The sequence below is a fragment of the Pagrus pagrus genome (genome assembly GCF_965226575.1).
Source record: "Pagrus pagrus genome assembly, chromosome: 16".
NCBI lineage: Eukaryota > Metazoa > Chordata > Actinopteri > Spariformes > Sparidae > Pagrus > Pagrus pagrus.
In genome coordinates, this window is record NC_140200.1 from 6,512,803 (window position 1) to 6,537,036 (window position 24,234).

General features: G+C 45.0%; 1 protein-coding gene across 5 annotated transcripts in view; it reads right to left on the minus strand.

Annotated features, from left to right (window-relative positions):
* Window positions 1–3,447: 3,447 nt before the first annotated feature.
* ino80 (INO80 complex ATPase subunit) overlaps window positions 3,448–24,234 on the minus strand; it is a 36,353-nt gene continuing 15,566 nt past the window's right edge. For 2 of the 5 annotated variants that reach the window (XM_084377397.1, XM_084377395.1), the window contains exons 28-37: window positions 16,360–16,487; window positions 11,640–11,734; window positions 11,011–11,083; window positions 10,109–10,267; window positions 9,839–9,941; window positions 9,657–9,745; window positions 8,794–8,946; window positions 8,199–8,370; window positions 5,904–6,119; window positions 3,448–5,057 (exon numbers count right to left, since the gene is read on the minus strand). In XM_084377397.1, coding sequence (XP_084233523.1) covers window positions 4,840–5,057; window positions 5,904–6,119; window positions 8,199–8,370; window positions 8,794–8,946; window positions 9,657–9,745; window positions 9,839–9,941; window positions 10,109–10,267; window positions 11,011–11,083; window positions 11,640–11,734; window positions 16,360–16,487 — 1,406 coding nt within the window. In that variant the 3' untranslated portion in view covers window positions 3,448–4,839. Of the gene's footprint in view, window positions 5,058–5,903; window positions 6,120–8,198; window positions 8,371–8,793; window positions 8,950–9,656; window positions 9,746–9,838; window positions 9,942–10,108; window positions 10,268–11,010; window positions 11,084–11,639; window positions 11,735–16,359; window positions 16,488–24,234 lie in introns of all 5 variants that reach the window. The other 3 variants (XM_084377396.1, XM_084377393.1, XM_084377394.1) reach the window with 2 other exon arrangements.

The following is a 24,234-nucleotide window of genomic DNA, read 5'->3' on the forward strand; positions in this document are numbered from 1 at the left end:
GTGGTTGTTTTTTTTTGTTTTTTCTGAAGCATGACCTCATGTTTACATTGTAGCATTGCACCTGGTACGTGTACTGTACATTTGCTAACTGTATGATGACTGAATCGTTGACTGTAAACATCTGAGCATCTGTTTTTTTTTTAAATGGCACATTAATGTTTATTTGCACAGTTCAGATTACGTCCACACGATCGAATCTGTCGGCCATTTGCTGTGGTTTTTCCGAAGGTGTAGACCTGTTAAAGTTTCTTGTGGCAATTTTTCCATCAGGTGTACAAGAAGGAACTAATAAACAGTTAAAAAAAGAAAAAAGACCTGTGTTGTTTCCTCCTGTTACTGATTCAAGATGGCTTTGGAATATTAACTTTTTCAATTTAGTACCATAACAGTTGTTTATCGTTAAAAAACAATCCTACACAGCATGTGGTTTGTGTTGTTGAACCGCTCCAGTAAAACTTGAATTATATTGCCTCCTCTTTAAATTTTTGCGGTGAGAACGAGTCATATGACATCTGGAGAACGGTGCAGATGACTTAGAACAGGCCAGTGGTCAAGATCCCCGTGGGGCGCTTGGGTGACTATGAGAAACGGGGATTGAAGGGATAAACATCTTTATACACTTATTTTCTTATGCATGAAGGAAAAATCACTTCCCCACACTGAGGTCATAATCTTCGACGAGGGAGGGTTTGATTAGTTTTAAGGGTCGCAACTAGGGATGCTAATTTAAAAAACAATTTCTTAAATGATAGTGGGCTGTCTTAACAACCAATTAATCAGTTAAACATTAAAAAATATATGCAATATGTTTGATGGTCGGTTAAAACATTTTTAATAGGTTGAATTCTCAACAGTGATTCATCGATTAAAGGTGCAAAATCTTCATTGAATGATTCTTTTTATGTCTAAATAGACAAACTCTTTGTTTTCATGACTGAATAAACTGAAATAACAAACTGACCTTAAAGGACAACACAATTTAACAGTTTTACTTTGTTTACATGTGGCGGACCCTGCCACCTTTCTAGATTCAGCCTTATTTTCCTCTGAGAACAGCTTGTTTATTCACTTATGAGAAAAATAAATACTTCTGAGTTTGTGTTATTACCTCATTAATATAGTAAACATAAAAATTTCTGAGTTTGAATTTCTTCTCTACGTAGCCCCCCTTTAATAATTACTAATTTACATCCCTAATCCAAGCCTAAAAAGGTCAGAAAACGTTGATGCTGCATATATGGATATGTCAGCTTCCACATGTGACAACCATACAAGGCCTGAAGCAGGTCTACTGCGCTATAGTTAGCTAGATAACTTTCCTGAGTAAACACTGGAACACACATCCGTCCATGCTCCAGGTTGGACTGGGCTGCAGATCAGCAGCGTTACCCAGAAACCTCAGTGCTTTTCTGGAAGCGGCTCCTGCAGTTTACACACATACAAGCATACGTCGGACACTCCCAAACATTGGCTGGAGCAGCTTGTACCTTGGACGTGGTTCAAGTCAAGAGTCTATCTAGGTGCAGGGGCTTATATAACCGCTGGCTGCATGGGAACAAGCCCAGACCTGGAAGTCCTGTGTTTACAGTCTGCTCCGCGGTCCATGTCAGAGTGCACCAGGAAGAACATGCTGCCGAGGCGCTCATAGAGATGGAAATCTTAGCAGACCATGTGAAAATATACTCACTTTAATTCACGTGCGCTTCAGAGTATTGGTACATATGTATACTGATTGGTTAAAGGGTCAATTCAGCCAAATTTCACACAAAAAAAACACCTTTCTCATGAACTCACGGTGTTGCCGAGCCCTGCACAATGTTTCAGATTTAAGTGACAGGATTTTGGACATCTGCTTTTGCGTTTTTCCTCCAACCCCAATACAATGGAGGTGTTGGATTTGGTTTGCGCTGCTCAGAACACTAAAAAAAATTATATTGGGAATCAATATAAACTTCCCCTCGAGTTACTGAGGAGTTACAATGCAAACTCAGAATATTCTGAGCAACAGGGACGATGCATTGAATGTTTTTTTAAATGTATATTTTGAACACTGGCTGTAACCTGTGGGTGCATTCAGAGGAATTTTCATTTTATGGAGAGCTTGGGCAGCATTTTGTAAAGCGAGCGTGTGATTTGGATCTGTAAACTGAACACAAAGCGAAAATAAATGCGGTTGCGGTTTGCAGGCTCGGTGAAAAGATTTGGAGCGACCATCGAGTTTCAGTGACTTTCCAGCTCCGGTTTTAGTGTGTAAACATTTCTTAAGCACCGTGATTGCAGATGTTATTGGGTCGGTGCAAAAATTATTCAACATGGCAAAGGGAACAGAGCGGGGACCTGAAGCTTTACAGGAGAGCTGCCAAAGAACACAAAATTATGCTTCCAAAAAGCCACAGTTGATTCACAATACCTCTGCGATAGTCTCAACAAAAGCTTGTGCAAAGCTGCGCAACCTGGAGCATGAAACACAAAACCTGGACCCAGGAGCATCGGAGGAAAGTCTGACGTGTGTTGCATGCAGGAGGGCTTAACTTCAAGGACACACTTCAGTTGTTATGGGGTATTTTGACCTGATGTATGAGGACAGTAGCCATGTTAAAGCACTGGTCACAGCTGCTGCATGAATATTGGTAAATGTATGGCCTCCCTAATGTTTTTTTTGTGTGTTTTTTTAAATGTAGAGCTCAGTATTTAAAGGGACAGTTTGCCCCAAAATCAGAATTTCATATTTTCCCTCTTTGCTGTAGTGCCATTTATGCATCTAGTTAGTTTTCGTGTGATATGCTGAGTTTTGGAGATATCAGCCGTAGAGATGTCTGTTTTCTCTCGAATATAATGGGACTAAATGGCACTCGGCAGCAGCAGCAATGTCTCTCGACAGAAATCATGACCCTGTTACTCGAGATGATCCACAGACCTTGTTGTGAGCGGTTTCATGTGGGAACTATTTTCTCTCTACCGAAGGAGGAAGGCGGTGTGCATCCATGGAAGAGGGGCTGTCTAAGTCAGCTAACGTTGCAGCTCAGCTATGCGGGGCGCTATTAATGTTTACAAGCCTCTCGTCTCGCACGAGTAGATAGTAGATATAGCGGGTGTAGTTCGGTAGAAAGAAAATAGTTCCTGCATCGAACTGCTCACAACAACATCTGTGGATCATCTCGAGTGACCGGGTCATGGTTTCTGGAAAGAGACATCGCTGTGGAGTCAAATTTATTTTTTTGGCACTTTGAGCACCACGAGCCGAGCGCCATCAGAGAAAAATATGGTTTTTAAATCTTTGGGGTACTGTACCTTTAAAATGTGCAGTTTAATATCCCACCGCAGTTCAGGTCAGTTCAGGACTCCCCATTAAGCTCTTTATATTCTCACACTGTTCATGTTTCCGTTACGTTATCCATCTGATTTGAGCGAGCGACGCCATTTACGAGACCACAAACACAACGGGAATTCAGATTTAGCACTCCTTTATTTTCAGTTGGCTCCTCCTGTTAGTAAAATGGCCGACGCATTTCTTCATATGTACACATGACCTATAAAAATAGACAGGCAAATGAGGGAAAAGCCAGAGGAAATGTCGCTCTCATCATTATGTACAATCAATATAGAACATCGTATTTTTTTAAATCACACTATAAACACAAAACAAACAAAAACCTAGAACAGATGTAGTGCTCAACTCAGGACACTGATGCGGACCTTTTTTTTTCTTTTTTTCCTCCTAAAACATCAATGACATCAAAGAGAACCACAGACTCCTCATCACGAAAAAACAACTTGTGAAAAGTAAAAATGGCTTCAGTACAATTTACACTGTTTTACAGGTGAACATCCCATCGGCAATTATAGCGAATTGCCCCATTTTTAACACAACTCAAATAACTTAAATATTAGACAACCAAATAATTAGAAAATAAAAGAATTCATAAATTTATTGTTAGCAGCATTGCCGTATCAACCGGTACCCCTCATTTTGGAATATAATTTTTTTTTTTGTAACATCCATTCATTCAATTTCTCATTGGACAAAAAATATATCATCAATTTTCACTTTCCTTCTGTACGGGAATATATTTTATGGACAGGAAATCGTCAAAATGCCGAGACCTGCCATGTTGGTGCGGGCACTCGCATCGTTATTACAAAAATAAGAGCTTTAGTAGAAAAGCTGTCAACGTATTGTTTGGTAACCTGTTTTCGTTGGTAAGGTGTGGGTTCACATTGAGCTCCGAAATGCAGAATCATCCATCGAACATATCTACAGAACAATTAAATAACCTAATGTACATGTATGAGAGTCAATAACATCGACGAAAAAAAGGAAGACGTGGCTCAGTGCATTCGACAGAAAACTCCTTCGCCTCTCCTACACTGGCGATCACGAGGATTTTCGAAGCCCTTTAATCCGCACGCGTCGGTTCACGTCTGTGTTGTAACATCACAACTAGGTAGTGAATCAAAAGAGTTTCCTGTCACGGGTAGAAAAGTACAGTTTGTCTTCTCGAAAAAGCACTTGGAAATACTCTCGTCACAATGCAAACAGAACATACTCAAGGCAGATTTTGTGCACCGAACAGGACACACTAAAAAAAAATGTGAAACAAGAAACGTGGAGGCTGGTGGGGGGCTGTACCTTCAAATGACTGTGTGTGTGTGTGTGTGTGTGTGTGTGTGTGTGTGTGTGTGTGTGAAGGGGGTCCTTTTTAGTTGCTGAGCCAGGCGTAGGGGCGTCTGTGGGGATCACAGTGAGAGTAGGTCAGTTTTCTGCATGTGTGTGTGTTCTATATCGAGACAGTTGTGTGTGCATGTGTGTGAGGGCACATTCGTGTGTGTGTGAGTGCATCATCGAGCCCCGGGACCACCAGGGCCCTTGCCTTTCCTGACTGCGCCGTGGCTGCTGCTGTGGTGGTGTTGGTGGCCGTGGGCCAGCTGTTTGTGGGGGCTCGGGGTGGAGGCTCCTCCTTTGGCCTGGGGGGAGGAGCTCCTGCTGGGGTTGAAGGCGGGGCTGGTACCAGACCGGCCCAGGGAAGGCTGCAGGGGGCTGGACGCAGCGAGGCCTGCTGGGAGGAGGAGACGGACAGGAGCACGGTTACTCTCTGATGGAAGCAGCAGTGTGTCCGAATTCAATACTACTGTCTAGAAGTGTACAACGTATAATAGTGTATGTTTTAAAATACAGGCTTTTATTTATATTAGATGAATCTCAACACTTCCTCTACATTTTTCACAATAAAATTACCTGAGCCTTCCCTTACATACAGAGGCTTTTAATGTGAAAAAACATCAGGGGGTGTTGTCTCTTGTTGACGGCACTGTGGGAATTTACCTGCATATTTACATACCAAATTTACCATGTGAGCTGTGGTAGCAGACTGCAGTTAATCCCCTCCATGTTTTAATTTCTCAGCCTTCATATGTTCATGCTGGCCATAAAGTTGTTATCATCAGTCTCAAATGTTTTTGGCCTTCTATTGTAATTTTATAGATCTCAGTTTAGAAATAACTCTCAAGCATTGTAGTCTTTGGCCGCAACAACAGAGTCACTTAAAAAGAAGCTTTGAGAATGCCGTTTACGCCGTGTCAGCAGAAAAAAAACACAAACACATTACGCATTGTAGTTCACACAAACACTGTTCTTACAAGCCAGCTAACAAAGCCTTTTCTCTTCAGATGTGTTTGTTTTGAGTAAAACGTGGCCAGTTTGGCCTGTTTTTGCTTATAGTTAGAGGCAAAAATGTGAAATCTGAAAACAGTTTCTTCCTCAAAATGTGAAACAGGAGAAGAAAACTTGCAACCAGGCTGAAGAAAGTCATTCCTTCTACCGGACATTTAACAAGTAGTACTCTCACTCTGATTTCTGTGCTGGACAGCTGTGGTATGTGTAAGTGTGCACAATATTGACTAACCTTTAGAAACACTGTAACCGTAGGCAGCATACGCTGCGGCAGATGCAGCTGCCGCACCAGCCATCGCTCCTGCCATAGCCGCCGCGCTGCCCGCTGTCGACTTGCGCCCGCGTCCTTTCCCTCCAGACTTCGTCCCGCCTCCTGACCCTTTGGGACGCCCCCGACTCCGCCCTGACCTGCCTCTGCCCGGACTGATGGCGTCTGAGGCTGAAACACCTGAAAGGGAGAAGGCAAATATATAAAAGGAATAATCAGAAAAATGTTTCTCTCCTCATGAAAACACGATGACTTAGTACAGCAGACGGTACTGAAATCAAGTAAGGCGGGAACACACAGTGCTGTAAGAGAGATGTTCTGTCTGACTTGGCCTTAACCCAGTCATTCATAAAGTTTTACTGTAAAATAAAATTATTATTATGATCACATTAATCATTACTCATCACTACCATAACTACAGGCTCAAGCAGAAACTGGAATACTGCTCTTATTTTCCGTATGGTGTGCAGAATTAGAGCCAGTGTCTGCCTCACCTCACTGGTTATGAGCCTAATCCTTCCCGGACCCTCTCCCCCTCTGTCTGACTCCCCACTCTCTCCACTGGGTCTTGCATGTTTCCATCCAGACACTGTGGTATACAACCCTTCTCTGTGGGGGGAGATGAGCCTATCCTATCACTAACACCCAGGCACAGATGAGATGAAAACCCCTCTATAAATCCCCCTCTCTTCCCCTCCTTTTAGGCCTTAATCTCACTCTTCCTCCCTTTTCACTCACTTGTCCAAGTTTACCAATTGCTCCCATATTCTGACCTTCGTTCTGTCTTTGAAACCTTCCATTATAACGTCATTCACGTGTCTGAGGGCACCAACTTTCTCCTGTTTTTTAAGCAGGGGCCATCAATAATCTCTCTGGCAGGAGCCTCTTAGCATGACAGCAAAAAATCCCAAATGGGTTTCGGTGAAGCTGCATGTATTTAGGAGGGATTACCTTATTGCAACGCATCCAAAGTACAAATATACAATGTGGACTATAGGCTCGCTGTCTGTCTGGATCCCATAGTACAGAACATACTGAAACACGGCTGCCAAGGCCAAATAAAAAGCCTCATAAATCTAATAATCAGCTGCATAATACACATGAGGTAACACACTACTTGTCTCGAAGCACGTAAGCCTATAAAAACACAAGTCCTGATAGTGAGGGGAACATAACAAGCCTGACTTCTGTGTGCAGCAGTGACCTTCGCGTCAGTCACACTGCTCTAACAGATAACAGGTCACATTTTATTTGGCACAACTGGAGCGGCGAGGATGAAGGGCAGCTGCACAGATTGCATGTACGGGGATTATCTGAAATTAGGAAACCATCAAATATGAACATTTACACAGTGTGGGCCATACTACTTGGATATAAAAAGGCCCTCTAGCAGGCAAAACAGTTTTTATGTACTAATTACATTTTCAAGATCCTTGAAATCCTAATTGGGGTTGAATGAAGGTTTTGATTTGAATATTTTAAATTTCAGCAGCTAATTTCTCTCTTTATGTGAGGTACTCAAATTAGTGGTAGAAGGATCCTTTACATAAAGGTATACTTTGCTTTTTCTGAATAAATGACTTAGTAATTCCTCTTAATTATCACTTATGTCCCAGTGGAAGTGTGTCGCAGTATCTGCCCTGCCATCTGTCCATGTTTTCTAATTTTCTTCATATTTTTGCTGTGTTGTAGAGTCACTAACAGTGTGACTCTATAAAAACACTGTGACCAGTTACATCGTTGTCTCCGTCTCTCTCTCCTCTGCTCTGTCTGTAACAGATGTATAAAGAGCAGCAGGTCTGTGTGTCTGTTTGACTGAGGGCAGGGCTACACGCTCACACACAAACACACAGCCGGGACAGAGAGCAAAACAGCAGACAGGATGAAGCGTGCACTGCAATGTTTAGCTCTTAATTAACTGCTTTGTTCTCGCTAATGCCGCTCCCTCCCCTTTGTTCATTTCTGGGTTCACTGTCCTAGTAGTGGACAGTTTTTTGTTCATATTTTTATGTAGGTTGGGCTGGCCTATAGGTAATAATAAACAGCCAGTACCACCACACCACCACTGCTTAAATTTGACAATTTCTTTTGTTGTGTAAGTATTCATTATGTTGTTTCACCCATTGCATATTTCTGGAGATTCTGTCCAGCCAATAACCCATTTTCAATCATTCTGGTACGATCCTGAAATAAGACAATGGCAACGAAACAGTATATTATCAAGGTCAAAGGTCAGCTGAAACATATCTGCTCTCTCACCATTCATGTTGTCGGACACCGATCCAGACACAGAGGAGGGGGAGTTGGTGGCACGAGACTGCGGCGCGGAGGACACCGGATCGTCCACGATGACCAGCATGTCGCTGCTGCTCTCGTCCGCGTCGGCATCCGGGGGTAACGAGCCGGGCTGGAGCTCGCTGCTCAGTGAGATCTGGCCGTGCACAGGAGCACACACAGACATACACACAGGCTGGGGGTCAGCACCACGGGAAACAAGGGAACCGGGCCGGTGAGGCGAAGGGAAACAATAGAGGAACGATTCAAGGAACAATGAGGAGAAGGACGGGAGCAAAGAAGGACAGGAGGCAGAGGAAGTAGTATGGAGTATGTAGGATGTAGAGATTACGAAATAAGGAAAAGTAAGGAATTGAGACAGGATAGATGAAAGAAGAAAGTAACACATGGAAAGAGAGGAATCAATAACCAAAAAGAGGAGTGAATATTAAGTGGAGACAGTCTTTGGACTCATGCCTCTGTAAGATAAATCACATTCCTAAACAGTGTTTCCTTCCTCCTCCAGCACGTTAATAAAAGAACACTGACTCCCTTCTGGTTTTCCTCTGGATTCCCTCACCTCACTAAAGGGACTGGGCATGGCCGAGTCCATCTCAACGCTGATGAAGGAGTCGTCTCCGTCTGCAGAGAGGTTGGAGTTGTCGGCTGAGGGTGCGTGAGAGATGACAAGGTTGACCTCCTTTTTCCTCTTGTTCTCCGACTCCTCGTTTTTCTTCTTCAGGACAGAAACAGATAAGGGGGAGCAGGGGAGGTTAGGTTTCATAAATTTCACGTTCATTCCTTGTTGTATCTCACATCCTTCAGTCTCCTCTACGGGGCCTATGGGCGCCTATGTCGAGTGTTCAGTTGGTTGTCCTGTCCGTCTGTCCAACATTTGACTCTAGAGCAAGATAACTCAAGAGAACGGGCCAGATTGCCGTGAAATCCGGTACGGATACGGTCCCCAGAGGATGACATCCAATGATTTGGGTGAACCCCGTGACCTCACATCAAACAAATGGTTGGATTTTAATGAGACACTCTGACCTTTTCTCTAGCTTCAGGTCAAACTCTACTCTTAGATATAAGACACATTCAAATCTAACAGTCAGATTGTTATTAAGTTTACAGAGCAAATTCATGCTCCCCAGAGGATGCACCCTTTACACTTAGTATACTGCTCATGTCACCCGCAGGCCAAAATGTAAACTCTGAACACAAGATATTTCATGATCTATGAAGATCATCACCACATTTGAGTCAGTCATGCTCACAAGAAGATGAACCTTTGATTTTAATGGACCCCTGGTCTTTCTGCAAGGTCTGTCCACCTCAAAGTGTGTAGTAATTTTTTATTCTACACATCAACATCTGCTCTACCAACCACGCAACCGCACACCACTGCTGACAATTGAGGTTCCTGCCGTTCACATTGTACTGTACCTTCTCGGCGTACTTCTCCCTCTTTCTCTTGCGCTCCTTCACCTTGCTGCACTCCTCCTGCTGCCTCTTCTCCTCCTGTCTCTGACGCACTACAAAAGAAAGACACAATTGATCATTTTTTATGTTCCCCCCCTCCTCCTTATAGTTATGGTAAAGAAAACCGAATAAAATCACAAACGCACATTTCTTCTCCAGCTCATCATCGTCCAGCAGCAGGCTGACCACCTCTTTGGGTTTGAGCGTGTCTGGTTTGAAGTTGCCTCCAGAGATCACCACCCTTTGGATCTTTAAACAGGAGGACAGTAAAGCATTAATCAACTCTGTAATTAAATGATACTTGTAATGTGATTAACGTTCCTGAAACAGTTTTGCTGGGATAGACTTGAATTGGAAATGTTCCCCCTAGTCATATTCGTGTTGTTGTTATATGAACGAGTTTGCCTGTTTCAGACCTCGCTCTTCTCCTTGGCCCGCTGCAGGATCCTCTCCTCGATGGTACCCTGACAGATGAGGCGATAGACAGTGACCTGCTTGGTCTGACCCAGCCTGTGAGCTCTGTCCATGGCCTGTTGGTCCACTGTGGGGTTCCAGTCGCTGTCATAGAAGATGACCTGAAGGGAAATAAAAACGATCTTTACTTCTCTATAACGACCCAAGACATCAAGGTCACCCGTGCGCCAGTGATTATTAACCAGGCAGTTTAATTTCTGCGAGCACGAACATGACGCGGTCACTCCCTCCTCTGTCATTTCTGAGCCTAATCACGAGGATGTGTTGTCCCATGTGAATTGCCCTTTAACATGACAGATGTCCTGTGTTAACAGTCACTTCAACTCATTGTCATGAAAGCTAATCCCACTTGAATGGGGCTATAGGAGGACACAAAGGGAGATTATACTGAGGGATGTTTATAAACATAAAGAGAAATCATCATTCATATAGGCAACCCCCCCTTCAGTACACATAAATCTATACTGTGTAGTCATTATGTCAACATGTTATTATAGGTAATCCCAAACTCTTTCCTGACACAGAAAGACACATGGCAGAGACCGTAGCAGTGTAAACACCAACACTCCCCCATTCCTCTGATCTCCCAGTCCGGACTGCTAACTACATGGTTAACTGGCCTAACTAAGCTTAATGGCAGCTAGCTAGCACGGTCGACAAACGTTAGCTGATACTCTGGTGATATGCTTCCCCTAATTGTTTTGAGTATGACTTCAACAGGTGGACAGTTCTTACATCTTACAGCTGAACATTAAGCTCACTTTGTACAAGAAATACCAAGATATATTTATCGCCTATCAACACTCAGCCTGAGAATACAGAAATATGATTTTTTGCGACTCACAGTGTCAGCAGCAGTCAGGTTAATGCCGAGCCCTCCAGCCCTCGTACTCAGCAGAAAGACGAAGATATCCGTCCTGCAGAGGCCAGCGGGGGAGGGGAGGAAGAGGAGGGGGACAAAAAAAATCAAGAGATATCATTTACAGCTGTACAGTACAAATATCCATATGCAGCATAATGGCACAAAATTAAGTTAGAATGTAAGTTAAGAACCAGTCTCAAAAAAGTCAAGACAAATGTAAAGCCTGGCAGCAAAACTGGGCCTAACTGACAGTGACACAGTAGTATAACGTATTAAAACTTTAAGAGGAGAGAGGCATGCCAAATGGAAATGTACTTGATATCAAAGGTAGAGTCATGTTGCCTCAAAATAAACCAAAAACTCTCTAACCTACATCTAAAACCCAGCGCCTCAGAGCTGCACACTAATGTAAACCAGAGCATGTGGATGAAATATACACACATGCACATATTTGGACGTATACATGTAAGACTAAACTGTTCACTGATTGCTGCAATATACGAAGAAGGCAGATTTATGGTTAGTTACCGGCCAATAGGGGGGGTGTTTGGTTTCCTGCACGTACTCACACGTATAAACACACACCATAGATCGTATCTATCATTACCCACCGGCTCTGGAAGTCGGCCACCATGTCTCTGCGCTCCGAAATCTTGGAGGATCCGTCGAGGCGCATGTAGGTGTGTTTACGGTAAACCATGTACTCCTGGGGAAGACGGGACAGGATAATGATGAAAACTGATTAGATAATTCTGCAAATCGTCTCCAAAAATTCAAATATTAGGACATGTCTGTAAGTGTGAACAAGGGCTGCTCGATGTGGTAAAAAAGAAAAATCAGAACGCATTTACTTAGACAGATATTTCAGTTTCAATATGATATGATTATTTTGACATCACAATTTTCATTTTCAAAAACTTACAGACCCTGTAACTGTTTTTCTTTAATTTAACATATTCTCAAATATGCAGTGCTATTTAAGTCTTTCTCCACGGAGCTGACATGCCCTGCAGGTCTGCTCGTTAAGTTCCAGGGGTGAAGAAATACTAATCTTTCATGCGAGGTTCTCTGTCCGACAGCCACTTTTGTGTCCAAATTCTCAAAATCCCACATTTCTTATGCGCATTTGCTGGAGTTGAGACCTCAATCCCAGCCCGGGGAGACGTTGAGAAATGCAGAACTTGATATTCTATCCCCCCCAAATGTCTTGTGAGTGTGTGTTTGCAAGTGGGCGTCTCGAGTGCAACAGCAGTGATGAGGTGACATGCTGATCTCTCTTTAAGCATTTGCCCCGGACCCCTGACCCCCTCAATCAAACATGTCGGTGCCCCCCGAACTGACGAGGTGGTTACAATTACTGGCACACATCACATCTCACCTCTCACGATCATTACCAATGATAGCAATGATTTGACACTATGTTTTCTGTGACCCCCCCAAACCCCTGTCATGACACTCGGGGGGGACCTCCTGCCCTCGTCTTTCTGCGTGTCTGGCTCTGTTCCCAACAGCCCCATCTGCTCTGAGTGAACACCACATTAGGGACCATTAGCCCGCCGCTCGCCAAACTGCTGCTGACCTTGTTCAATTGAGGTTTGATAGCGTGCCAGCAGGATGTTGCTCTTGCAGAAAGCCTTACTCAGCCTTCCTAATCTTAATGATTCATCTAAGTCTAAATCATCAGGAATAAAAGTTCAGAAGAGGATCACCTGAGATCCGTATTAAGCTCTGCCACGGTAAAGCTTTTTGTGGACTTTCTCCGAGAGTGCTACCACACTGAAACCTACACCTCAACAGCTGGCAATTTTCTCTCAGATTCTCTTCTAGCCGGCGTTAATCATAAGTGACACTGCTGCATTTCTGCTGCTTTTCACCGAGTTTGTAATGTGTTCCACTGCAAAATGTTATAAATCAGGGTGTAGGTTGCCTGGAAAAAATGCTGATCTTGTTCAACTAACTGTCAGCAGGATCATATCGAGTAAAAACAAAAAGCGGCGAGGTTGTGATATCTGACAAACAAACTTGAAATGATGTATGGGAGGAGAGAGGCGCAGGAGAATGGACATTTGTTTAAAAGCATGATGTCGTTTCCTCTTTCCTGCCTTATATTTCTGGATTTTTTAAAACTTTAAACCTCTCAGAAAAAGTGGCAGCCAGGTTGTTCTCAACTTCCCAAAACGATAATGAGTCCCCAAAGTCGAGAAAAGAAAAAAAAATGTGTATTCATTGCGGGTCTTAGGTTGGGAACACAGAGTGCACGGTCACAGTCTGTTTCCGACCCAACAACTACAAAAAACGGCTACTTAAAAGAACATGACGTAGTGACACTGTAGATACATTTAAGCCAGCAAACTGTAGATTGCCAACATCGTCACAAAGGTCTTCGTTAGGACTGAAATGCACTTCAATATGTCATAACAGCAGTAAGTGCCATAACAGCACAGTACGAACATGTTCTACCAGCCTGAGACGAGAAGTAAAACTTGTTCAAGTGCTACAATTAAAGGAGCTCTGAGGAACTCGGTTGTTTGTTTATGTTAGCGGGCTCCGTTTCTAAACTAACGCCAGCTACTGTTGCTCTGTTAGCGGAGCGGAGAGAGGCGCTGCATGAAACGTCCTTCACGAAGACATCCGCAGGCCTGTACAGGCGACCAGGAGAGATGAGGAATGTCTCGTTTTCCACGTCGTGTTACAATTCGCTCATAAATGACCAATAAAGAAGTGATTAATACATGTAAATTGTAACACAGAGCCCCTTCTACTTAAAGGGGAACTCCAGCAGTTTTACCCATCGAACTCTGTTCACAAGTTAAAGCCTTTTGTGGCTCCAGAGGGAGCTCTTAAAGGCTGATAAACTGCCTCAAGTGATGTCATTTGATTAAGCATCAGTGGGGTCTTACGACTACAGGTTTGAGTTTTAGTTACAAAACCTTACTTGTCTTTTTCTGACTCACACTCGAGGCTACATTACCCGCTACTACGCATTACTCGGAATTAATTGTCCGTAGTCGGGTTGCACTGTGGCATATGTAGGCACACGTGGAACAGAAAAGACCCTTTTTGTTTGCAACAGTCCATCACGAGTCCAACAAAGTTAAAGGGGTGCAAAGCTACATTGGCAGAGGACTCCTGAGTGATTTCATATCATAAACGCAGAACGGCATCCCAGTTCAGACTATTGCATGAACGTGTGCCATGATAGCCGCTTGGAAAATACTGCAACACCATCCGTCTGTCCAGAGCCTCAACTTTAACAACCTCAATAAATAAAACTTCAATACCCATGATCCCTATCACATGGCTCTTTATTCATTGTTATAAGCTTCACTCTTTCTCTTGGATTTACAACCATAGTGTGGCAGAAAAATATAATAAGTAATAAATATTATTCTGAGTGTGTCACTGTGCCCCACTTTTATATTGGTTAATAATGAAAAAGAGGAAGTGAGAGGCTAATACAGTCGGAGTTATATGTCTACAATCTGTATTCTTTGATAAAAATCTGCTGCTGATTTTCTGGCTGCAGCACCGGGCAGTCAGTGTGGGCATTCCCGCCAGCACTGTAATCTAAGCCGCAGACTCGCAGTACAGTAAAGTGCCTTCTAAGCAGCCGCAGACACACAACTCAAGCAGGGGAGGCAGTGACTTGGCGGTCCGGCTCTGCTATCGGCTGCTGCCAGAGAAAGCCAACAATGTTATTTTTCTTCAGGCCACCCGGATCTCGGCGATCCATCACCCGACGACGTGATGTCACCAGAAGGACCGGCAGCCGACCGGCGACGAAAACAATGACGCTAATGACAGAGATTAGCGTCGGCCTCCCCTCCACTCTGTCCCTTAGTCACAGTCTCATGTTCAGGAAATCAACTCCATCTGCAGAATTGTTTTATTTTTTTTCTATATGGTCGAGGAAAACTGAAGCCAGACTGGCTGAATATTAGAATTAATTTGTGGATTTCTGAGCAGAGGAGATGTTGCCTCAGCCTCCCATCACTGTACGAGGTCACCGACAGTGTAAAAAGGCACTCATAGCCTGGAGAGACGACTGCAGGTGAACCGTCGGTGAGAAGAACGCTAACACAGACTGACTGACTCGCGTTATCTAAGCCATCTTCTCAGCGCTGCCGTTTTCCTCTGGCCTTTAAGCACAACAGGCATTCCCACTGTTTTTCAGACACACAGGAAGACGGTCCTTAACCACCTGGGCTGGGTCCATCTACCATCAAAAGGTTTGGCTGTGGAAACAGCACAGCGCCGTGTGAATGGGGAAGGAATTCCCAATGACATCATGCTCGAGGCTTTTGGCTCCACAGCGATGTTTGCAACAAATACGGAGGCAACAATGGAGCGTTGCGCCAAGTCTTTCTACACATGAGCGCCGGCGAAACTGCTCTGCGTTATTGTTTTCCTATGGAGAGCGGTGACGCAGATTCAACTTATCCGAAAACAGAAATTATTAAGACACAGAGAGTGACGGAGTGGTTTTTTGCGTTTACTGTCCGTGTTCATAAATGACCTTAACGATATGATGACGTATCTGCGTTGACTCTGTGCCCATTAAAGCACTTATCTTGTGGTGATAAGAGTACTAAGAGTCGCTTAAGCTCACCCTGGCTTTTCTCTTTTCTGGCTTTGTGTAATGTGTTCTTATGTTTTCCATCTCTTTCCCTCTCTGCCCTCCCTATATATATATTTTCAGGGTACGTACGGCTTTTTAAGAGTAAACTTCCAAACTCTCAATGCCTCTATGATCACATCCACATTAATGCTAGAAATAGAAGGTGACAACACGGATGATGGGATAACTTATTTTCAATTATTTAAAGGTTTTTGGTGTATGATTGTGTACATGAAACACCAGATTATTAAAGGATTATATTCGAAAACAAACATATTTCTAACCTTAAAAACATTTCGATTAAAATTTAGCATTTTTCCAAATTTCAAGACGCTGACTTTGGTCTTCTGAATTTCTTTCTCCTCTAACCTTAACCCTGAGCCCTTCCTACTCGCATCTCTCCCCCTCCACCTTTCCTCCCCTCGCTCCTTCCAGTCATCCCTCCCATCTGGCTGCCTCCCCTGCAGATGAGACCCCGCTAATTAGGCCTGACCTGTTAATTAGCCGTCTAATGAGTGCACTAACGAGGGACAGGCAGGCTGATTAGGAGTACTGTAGCTCAATACCTTGCTGATGGAGTCTGACTGGTTTAACAACTGGCTTGAAACAGCAACGATGTATGCGAATGACACGTCGTCAGAAAAGATTATTCTTGGTAGATGGTACCATCTACCATCTAAATTAATTTCAGTGGAGTGTGTGTGTGTTTGTACCTCCAGCAGGTCTATCATGCGGGTCATCTGGGAGTAGATGAGGACTCTGTGTCCCTGGGACTTTAGCCGACTCAACAGGACATCCAATGTGTGGAGCTTGCCACTTTCCATGATCAGGCTCTCCTTATCTAGAAGAGGGAAAGAGAAAAGACATGAATAAATACCAAAACTGCTGCTTCCACTTCATTTTACACAGTCAGGATGTCCAGCATGACATTTAAAAATACATTTTTGGTGAAGGTTAGTTAGAAAACATGAAAAACACCTGCACATGTATTGGTTACAAGCTTGTCATGCCACTCCTTTCCCTTACTGCAAAGATTTAGTCTTTTTACATAATATCATAATGTAATACATCTGCTTCCTCACTGAATACAGAAAAGCAGGCCGATCAATTCAGAGGTTATTAACTCCTCCCGAATCAATACAAGTCTTCGATAGGGCTGCATTCTCGGGGATAAAGACCCTTTCACCAGAGCGGATCAGCCCTGAGATCAATCCTCCTAAATCTGTCCCTGATCTGGCGATTGTTTAAATAAAGCATGTGCCCTTATTGACTGGACGTGCTGATGAGAGCAGAGAGAGTGAGAACGGGACAGAAAGAAAGAGAAACTGGGAGAAAAAGTGATTTACACTCCATTTCACAACAATGGCACAAAAGACGAACAAATACGGCCTAGCAGTTGGTCTTGGTCACGTTACTGCCACCGCCACGTCACATGTTCGTCAGCCGCCAAGCGGGGAGCAATCTGACCCTGGGTCCGCTGTTCAAGTGGTTCCCTCCACGTCCAGCTGATGAGGAATTAACGTCATCTGGCACAATGGCAGAATGAGGAGAGGGCCGGGGCTGCCATCGACCCAGTGACAGGCACACTATGGTGTTTGACCAAGGGGTCGTGACCCTAAGTGGGGAGAACCTAAGGCCAGGTCCAGGGTCAGCTGACAGGGTCGAGCCAAGGGTTACAAGAGAGTCCCTAAGGGAGAGTCAGGCTTGGCCGCCTCGCACTCGAGCTGGGACACTTGTTCCCAAGCCCTCTTGCACAGTGAAAACCTGGCCTTATAAATATTTCCCAGTCTTATTTCCTTGCTTTGTCAAAGTAATGTAACCAACCGCGTTAAAATCACGTGCTATCAATCCAAAACACAAGGTCAGGAAGCCGAGGCTGTGATAAAACATGCATACGACAACGTCCTGCCACACTATACGTAAACCCCCGAGATTAAATCATTTCAAAACTCTTAAAGACAATCATTACAAGACTCACAAAACCAACTGGATCTTTCTCCGTTTTTAACCGGTACCATTCAATGCTAATGTGTACTCAGGCTGAACCCTGACCTGTGACCCTTTAGTATAGCCCCCCAAACAAGGTCAGGGCCTGTAGAGGTGTTAAAGAGGAACTAATAGAACAGATGAACAGGGGAAACACTCTGGGGAGGGATTGGAGGGCTCACCTACAGGTCACTGGAGTGGTGGGTAAGCCTGTCAAACACATTCAGCCCTGGTCACACAGTCTTAGAGCCTCTGGGTAGGCATGGGGCAGAATAAGATTGTTTCATGGATCGCAATAAAAACACTGAGGATACATTCTACTTGTTTGGAGTATGAATTCGACAGGTGGCTAATTTCTTACATATCGCTGTTATTGATGACTATCAGGATATCGTGAAACGTAAATTACTTTGGCCGGGATAATCGTGACATGAAGCTCTCACGTGGTCCGCGCCTCATCCTGTGCAATTGTTGACAGGATGAGTTTTCAATCAAAGTTTTATTTATGCCTGTTTCTCTTGTTTGGGTTTCCTCCAAACAGCTGGTGTACAAATGTTTTCCACTATTGCTGTCATTCCTTGTTATGTTTCGAGTGAATAAATTGAGATGAAGTGGGCTAAAATTGTGAAACTCCACGAAGGAAATGGAGACATTGAGGGAAGAAAAGGGAAAAGGGAGGATAATAAAAGATAGTCAAAATACACGTATGGCAAGAGACAATAAACTTAATCTGAAGCAGATCCAGCTAACTTTAGATTTACTGTAAGGTATGCAGCTGTTATACATTGCTGTGGCACGATTCAGTGCGTCGCAAGATACCAGAGCACCGCAATCCTTGAGATACACAAACACTGTAAACGGCCTTCAAAGGCCTATAATCAGCCTTGGCGTCAAGAAAAGTGGCTGAATTGAAAAGTAAAAGGAGGAGAGCGTGAGACATGCAGCGGATTAGGCATGAGCAGAAAAGAAAACGGTCCAGACAGAAAGGGACCGACGGAGAGTGAAAGGGGGTCTGTGGTGGCTCCGGCTGCAGCGAGGCGGTATTAGCACCGTGGCGGCGGCGGTGATGTTGTGGTCAAGAAGAGACGGGGCCTCCTCACCGCAGGTGCCAGCCTAACCAGGGCCACTGCTCAGTCAAGGGCAGCGACCAGCGCTGCTGGCCGCACTGCCAACCACCCAAATGCAAACCACCACTTGGCAAAGATGCAAATGCTCATATAAGGCAATATTGCTCAGCCCCTGCCTCCAATCTGTTTCTGTTTAGCAGATAATATCTAAGCCTCCAGACTCCAATGTCATGTTTGAAGATAGGTTCAACCCCCTATAGAGGATTTCTGTGGCCAAAAAGGACTAAACGTGGTATGTATTTAAACTAATTCTTGAAGGGCATAAACTGTAAATCTGAAAATCCCATATTAAGCAGTTGGATACTATTATTTCTGTACGAAGAGACATGTCAGTCTGGATAATCCTCTTGTTTGTGCCTGGATTATGAAGGAGACCATTAATAGGAGAGCTGCTCTGCTTCTTAAGAAAGCCACATTGTGACATTTGACTACATTGATGGGATCTCCTGTATTCTGATCGTTGTGTGCCAGCTAAAGCCCCAGCCCCCCTTTCGCTGGGACACAAAGATCAAAATATAGGAGATCCCATCGGCATCGGATCACTAACATATTTCAAACCCAGTGACAACCAACCTACAGAGAAAATGATCGATACAAAAACAATGCTAAATATTGAAAAGGAAGCAGAGAAACAGACGCAGGACAGGAATGATAAGACTTTGAAAAAAACTCCCTAAAAGCCCAGCGATGTGGCTTACAGAGAGAGGTGGCCGAGTTCAAAACATTTAGAGCTGCATACAGAAAATCCCTATTTCTAAATATCGCTGCCATACCCTATAAAGCCCAGCCAAGAAAATGAATAATTGCGATTTGGGAGGGCTCTGGTGGTCTGTCTCACTCCAACATAACACTTATGGCTTACATTATAAGCTACATGTGGCTGCAGTGAAATGCATGACCATGGGTCATAAATGTGAGCAAACTGGATGCAGTAACTGTGCATGTAACACGGATTGTGAGGGGCTCAAAGGGATTAAAATGGATATTTATATACATCGAACTCACGCGGCACTTTAAATGAATTGGCGCGGTTGAAATTCAATCAAAACGAGTTTGCACAGAAGCAGCAGAATGAAAGGAGCCTCAGATCCGCTCGCACTCTGGAGGGAAAATGGGGATTAAAACGCACTAAAAACGGTCACAAAACAACTTTCTAATTGCGGACTGACGGGGACGAGGACTGCGTTTGAGACCACACCCCAAAACACAAGCAAATCCCATGTGGTGTCACACCACTCTGCCGTTGCTATGGATACACATATCAAGCTTCACCACCTGCCCTGCCCCCCTTTTCACAGCACCCCACCACCCACCCGCCTAAATCCAATCCAGTCTAACAGCGGTATTCACCCAGCCAGCCCTCCCCATCTCCTCCTATCCGTACCTCCTGCTGGCAGATTAGGCTACACTCCCCTGTCCCTCCTCTCTCCCCCTTTCTACCACATCCACTGCACCCTCCAGCTCCCTCTCTCCATCCTTCCCTCCTCCGCAACTACACACTCTCCCCTCCTGCTCCCCCCTACACACCCTCTCTCTCCCTCCCCCTACTGTCTGTCCCCTGACGGTGTAATCCAATCCCTGTAGGGCCAGAGCCAGGGGCCTGACACGGTCCTGACCCAATTAGAGGCCTGCTGCCAGCTAATTAACCCCGGCCCAGCCCTGGTGCCTGGCGCCTGATACTCCCAAACCAACTACGGCGCTAATTTCATTAATACGCCACTAGAATCTTCTGTCCTGTCCTGTCCCCTTCCCCTCTGCTGCTGCTGCTGCTGCTGCTGCTGCTACTGCCGAAGCCAAGAGCGGAGCCGCCCCTAACCGGGGTGGAAGTGGGCCAGATGCGATCGACAAGGAGATGAACAGCAGCGAGATTGCAGAATGGAAAAAAAAAAAAAAAAAAAAGAGTCCGGAGCTGATGAAAGAAGATGGATGGATGGTTATGTGAGAAAGAGAGACAGATGGGGGGCCACAGAGCAGGTCGAATCAACGATCGAACCGAGCGTCAGCCCCTCACTGTATAATGATACATTACACTGTGAAATCAATAAGTCAATGGGCAACACTTGTTCAGCACCGCTGATGATGGAAATATTAGCCCGACACTACTTTGCTGCTTCTGCACATATCGACAAAAATCGGACTTAAACTTAATTTTCTCGCCGCCGCGGCATCAGCGGAGCTAAGAGCCAGATGCCAGCGGGAGGATTTGGACGCCGGGAGTGAGGCGACAGACAGAAAACGGGAGATTTTGGGTGTCTTGTTAGGGCTCGGTGAAGATCTGTCTGCATCTAGTACGCAGCATCTCCACTCTGGAGCGGAGCCAGGTGACAAACATGAATTCCTGAAAGCACCAAAAAATGTCTGAGTGACTACTTGTGGGAGAAAGTGAATGATGGACTGCATTTATATGTGTGTGTGTACATATATATATATCTATGGAGTATGTTTGCAAAATACATCACTGCCTCCGCTCAAACATGCAAGATGAGCACTTCCCTTCGAGGAGTCGTTAAGCAGGGGCAGAGACAGACAGTCTGTGAAGGGTTCGTGGGGGAATCTCACCACACCACAGCAGCCCACTGTGAACTCTGTCATTAAGATAGATTACTGCTAGTTACCCCTGGCCAGCAGCGGCTCGACACACACCACAGATGAAAGCTAGCGGGATATGGGAGAGAGTGAGTTAGATGCTCCTTGGCCTCCATGTTCAAAAGATGTCATCACGGAGGTATAATGTGGCTAATGTCTCCCCCTTCAGTCTCCTTTTGGATTAAGTTTCATTAAGTATCAGTGAACTGTTTTTTCCCCTTCTTATGGCCACGTTATTGGCCATAAATTGGACAAGGAAATCAAAACATCTCCGTCCCTTCACTCACTTCTTGGCTGGATGTTTTGTTCCGATTTTAATTTGCTAAAATTCCGCAGACGGGTGCCGGTGCCAGTTTAACGCAGCTTGAGAGGGGTAGAGTCAGACGGTGATGTGGTGAGGCTGGCCGTCTGTGTTGTTTTGTGCCTGTCTATCAGAGAGCCCGGGGGAAGCTTCCTGCCATTTTACTGGAGAGCAGAGTTTCTTTGAAGGGACAGGAAGGCAGAACTGCATTTCCCACAGCCTGATGTGGGCTGCTGCCTTTGGCCAGACCTGACTGGCCTCTCTCTCCCTCCCTCCCTCATAGTCTGATTGATACATAGACACACACACACACACACACAGTCCTCTGCCATCTCCTTCTCAGCAGTGACAGTCCATTCCCAGCTCACGATAAAGCTAGAAAAACAGTCCGGACTCGGCGCTGTAGTGAGAAGGCCGTCATTTTGTGGAGCGGCTCCTTCTAATTACCGAAAGCGACGCAAGGGGCCACACAGACAGCGAGGAGGGTTTATTTCTGTGTCACGCTGGAATGTTCTGCAAATAATCCTGCGGCACGCATGTTCAAAACGTTCCTTCAACCTGACGCATCATAACAGCATGAAATGGGGCCTCCCTTTGAATATATAACGCAACCCGACTGCTGCTATATGTGAGGTTTCCGGAAAAAGTGAAAGAGAGGCGACCGCAGAACTGCAGCAATTTAGCAAACAAACAAGACAGGAATGTCCCTCTAATTATAGTGAAAACCTCCTCTTCTGCTGTCACTGCCTGGTGGCTCAGACTAGATGACTGCATGGGCTCAGTGCAGGGCTGAGAATACCCTGCGTTCATCTTTCTTGTCAGAGAGGTGCGGCGCTATCACATAATCCACAATATTAACATCACTGAAGGAGCCAATTCATCCCTATATGGATGAAAAACTTTTGTCCTTGACATCATAACAACATCAAAAACAAATAAAAACAATCTAAGGCCCAAGACATTACAGCCTCAATTGTTTTTTCCTCCTCAGTGGCCTGATTCCTAATAAGTCCTCTGATTAGATTCCTCCATCGATATCAGCGGGCAGCCGTACTCACGCCATGGCGCTCAAAACAAACAGTTATTCAGCTCTGCCATTTGTTCTAAAAGGTGTGGGTGCTGGGAGAGCAGAGGAGAGGGAGGCTGGGAAACTTCAGCCAGGCTACTGTACATATCTGGGCCTTGATGTGGCAACAATGTGTTCAGCGGAGAACGGCAGCCGGAGTGTTGGGTCACTTCCTTCCTACCGAGGCTGAGAAAGAAGTGGGAGACCAGACGGGTTTGAGAGGCTGTGGCTAGATGCTGATTTCAGATCAGTTCGCGGCTCCCGTAGGTTAGCGGGGAACGGACAGGGGTTAAGCTTGTCCTCCTCGGCCTGCATGTGTGTGTGTGTGTGTGTGTGTGTGTGTGTGTGTGAAGAAAAGGCAACGCCGCTGAGCGTGGGAGAGTGTGTGGGGAGAGGTGAGAGACACCTCAGGCACCCGTGTGAGCTCCTTGAATGGACACACAAACACACACACTCTCTCACACACACACACACACACACAGACGGACCATCTATTAGTGTTACCTAACTAAGCACTTGAACAATGACCAGTAGCTAAACTTCCTCGCTTTGTCTGCCTCCGTTTAACTTCACAAGAGCTCTCAGACGGTTCTCACACAGACACACAAATACTTGTTTTGTTTCTCACTTTTACACACAAACACTCTCACGAGCACATGTATACACGGATGGGTAGAGGACAAAAATCAAGCAATACAATATTAAAATCTGTGGGAGAGTGTCTTGAGGATTTTAAAGGGTTTTGTATCGCGTTAAGGGATTACAAAACGTAATAGAATGACCAAAGTGAGTGTGCTGCAGGCTTATCAAACTGTTTTCTGTGCCAGGAATCTCGGTCTCACCACAAAACAAAAAGAAAGCAGTCATCGTGATCCATGACAGAGACCGTTTTATCAGAGGTAGAGGGGCTGCACAGGTCAGTGAGAAGGGAAGTGTTGTCTGTAAAACTGTAATGGCCCCCCTCACCCTGGACATCCATCAGCCATCTGAACCCTGGCAGAGAATCAGCGCCCGCTCTGCTCCGGCTGACTCTTAACTCAACAAGCCCGAGCGCTCCTGATAAAGCGCTTGCGAGCGCACGTACGCCCACGATCCGCCGAACCTTAATGGAAATGACTGGCAGGTGTTTATGCGAGTGAACTCTCGCAGAAGCCTCTTTATCCCGGCAGGTCCATTAGACTGTGAGGGATCGGCCGCCTGGCAGACGCACAGAGGCAGTGACAGAGGAGGGTGATGTGCCTGGCTCTGCCCTGCTGACCCTGGGCTGGCCTCTCTGGCCTCTCCCACGGGCCCCTGTTTCACCCTTCAGTCAAAAACTGGATATCCACAGTTTGATAAAACTGTCAGTTAAATTATAAATGAAGATTAAGCAAACCACGGTCTAGCATTACAGAAGTTATGAGCTTTTGTTGACAGCTTCGTCTGTTTTGCCGCTGCTGCTGAGGACTGACAGTCACAAATTTTGGTATTCACTATAGCCATTAAAAACAACCACCTGACTGATAACGACGCCACAAAAAAG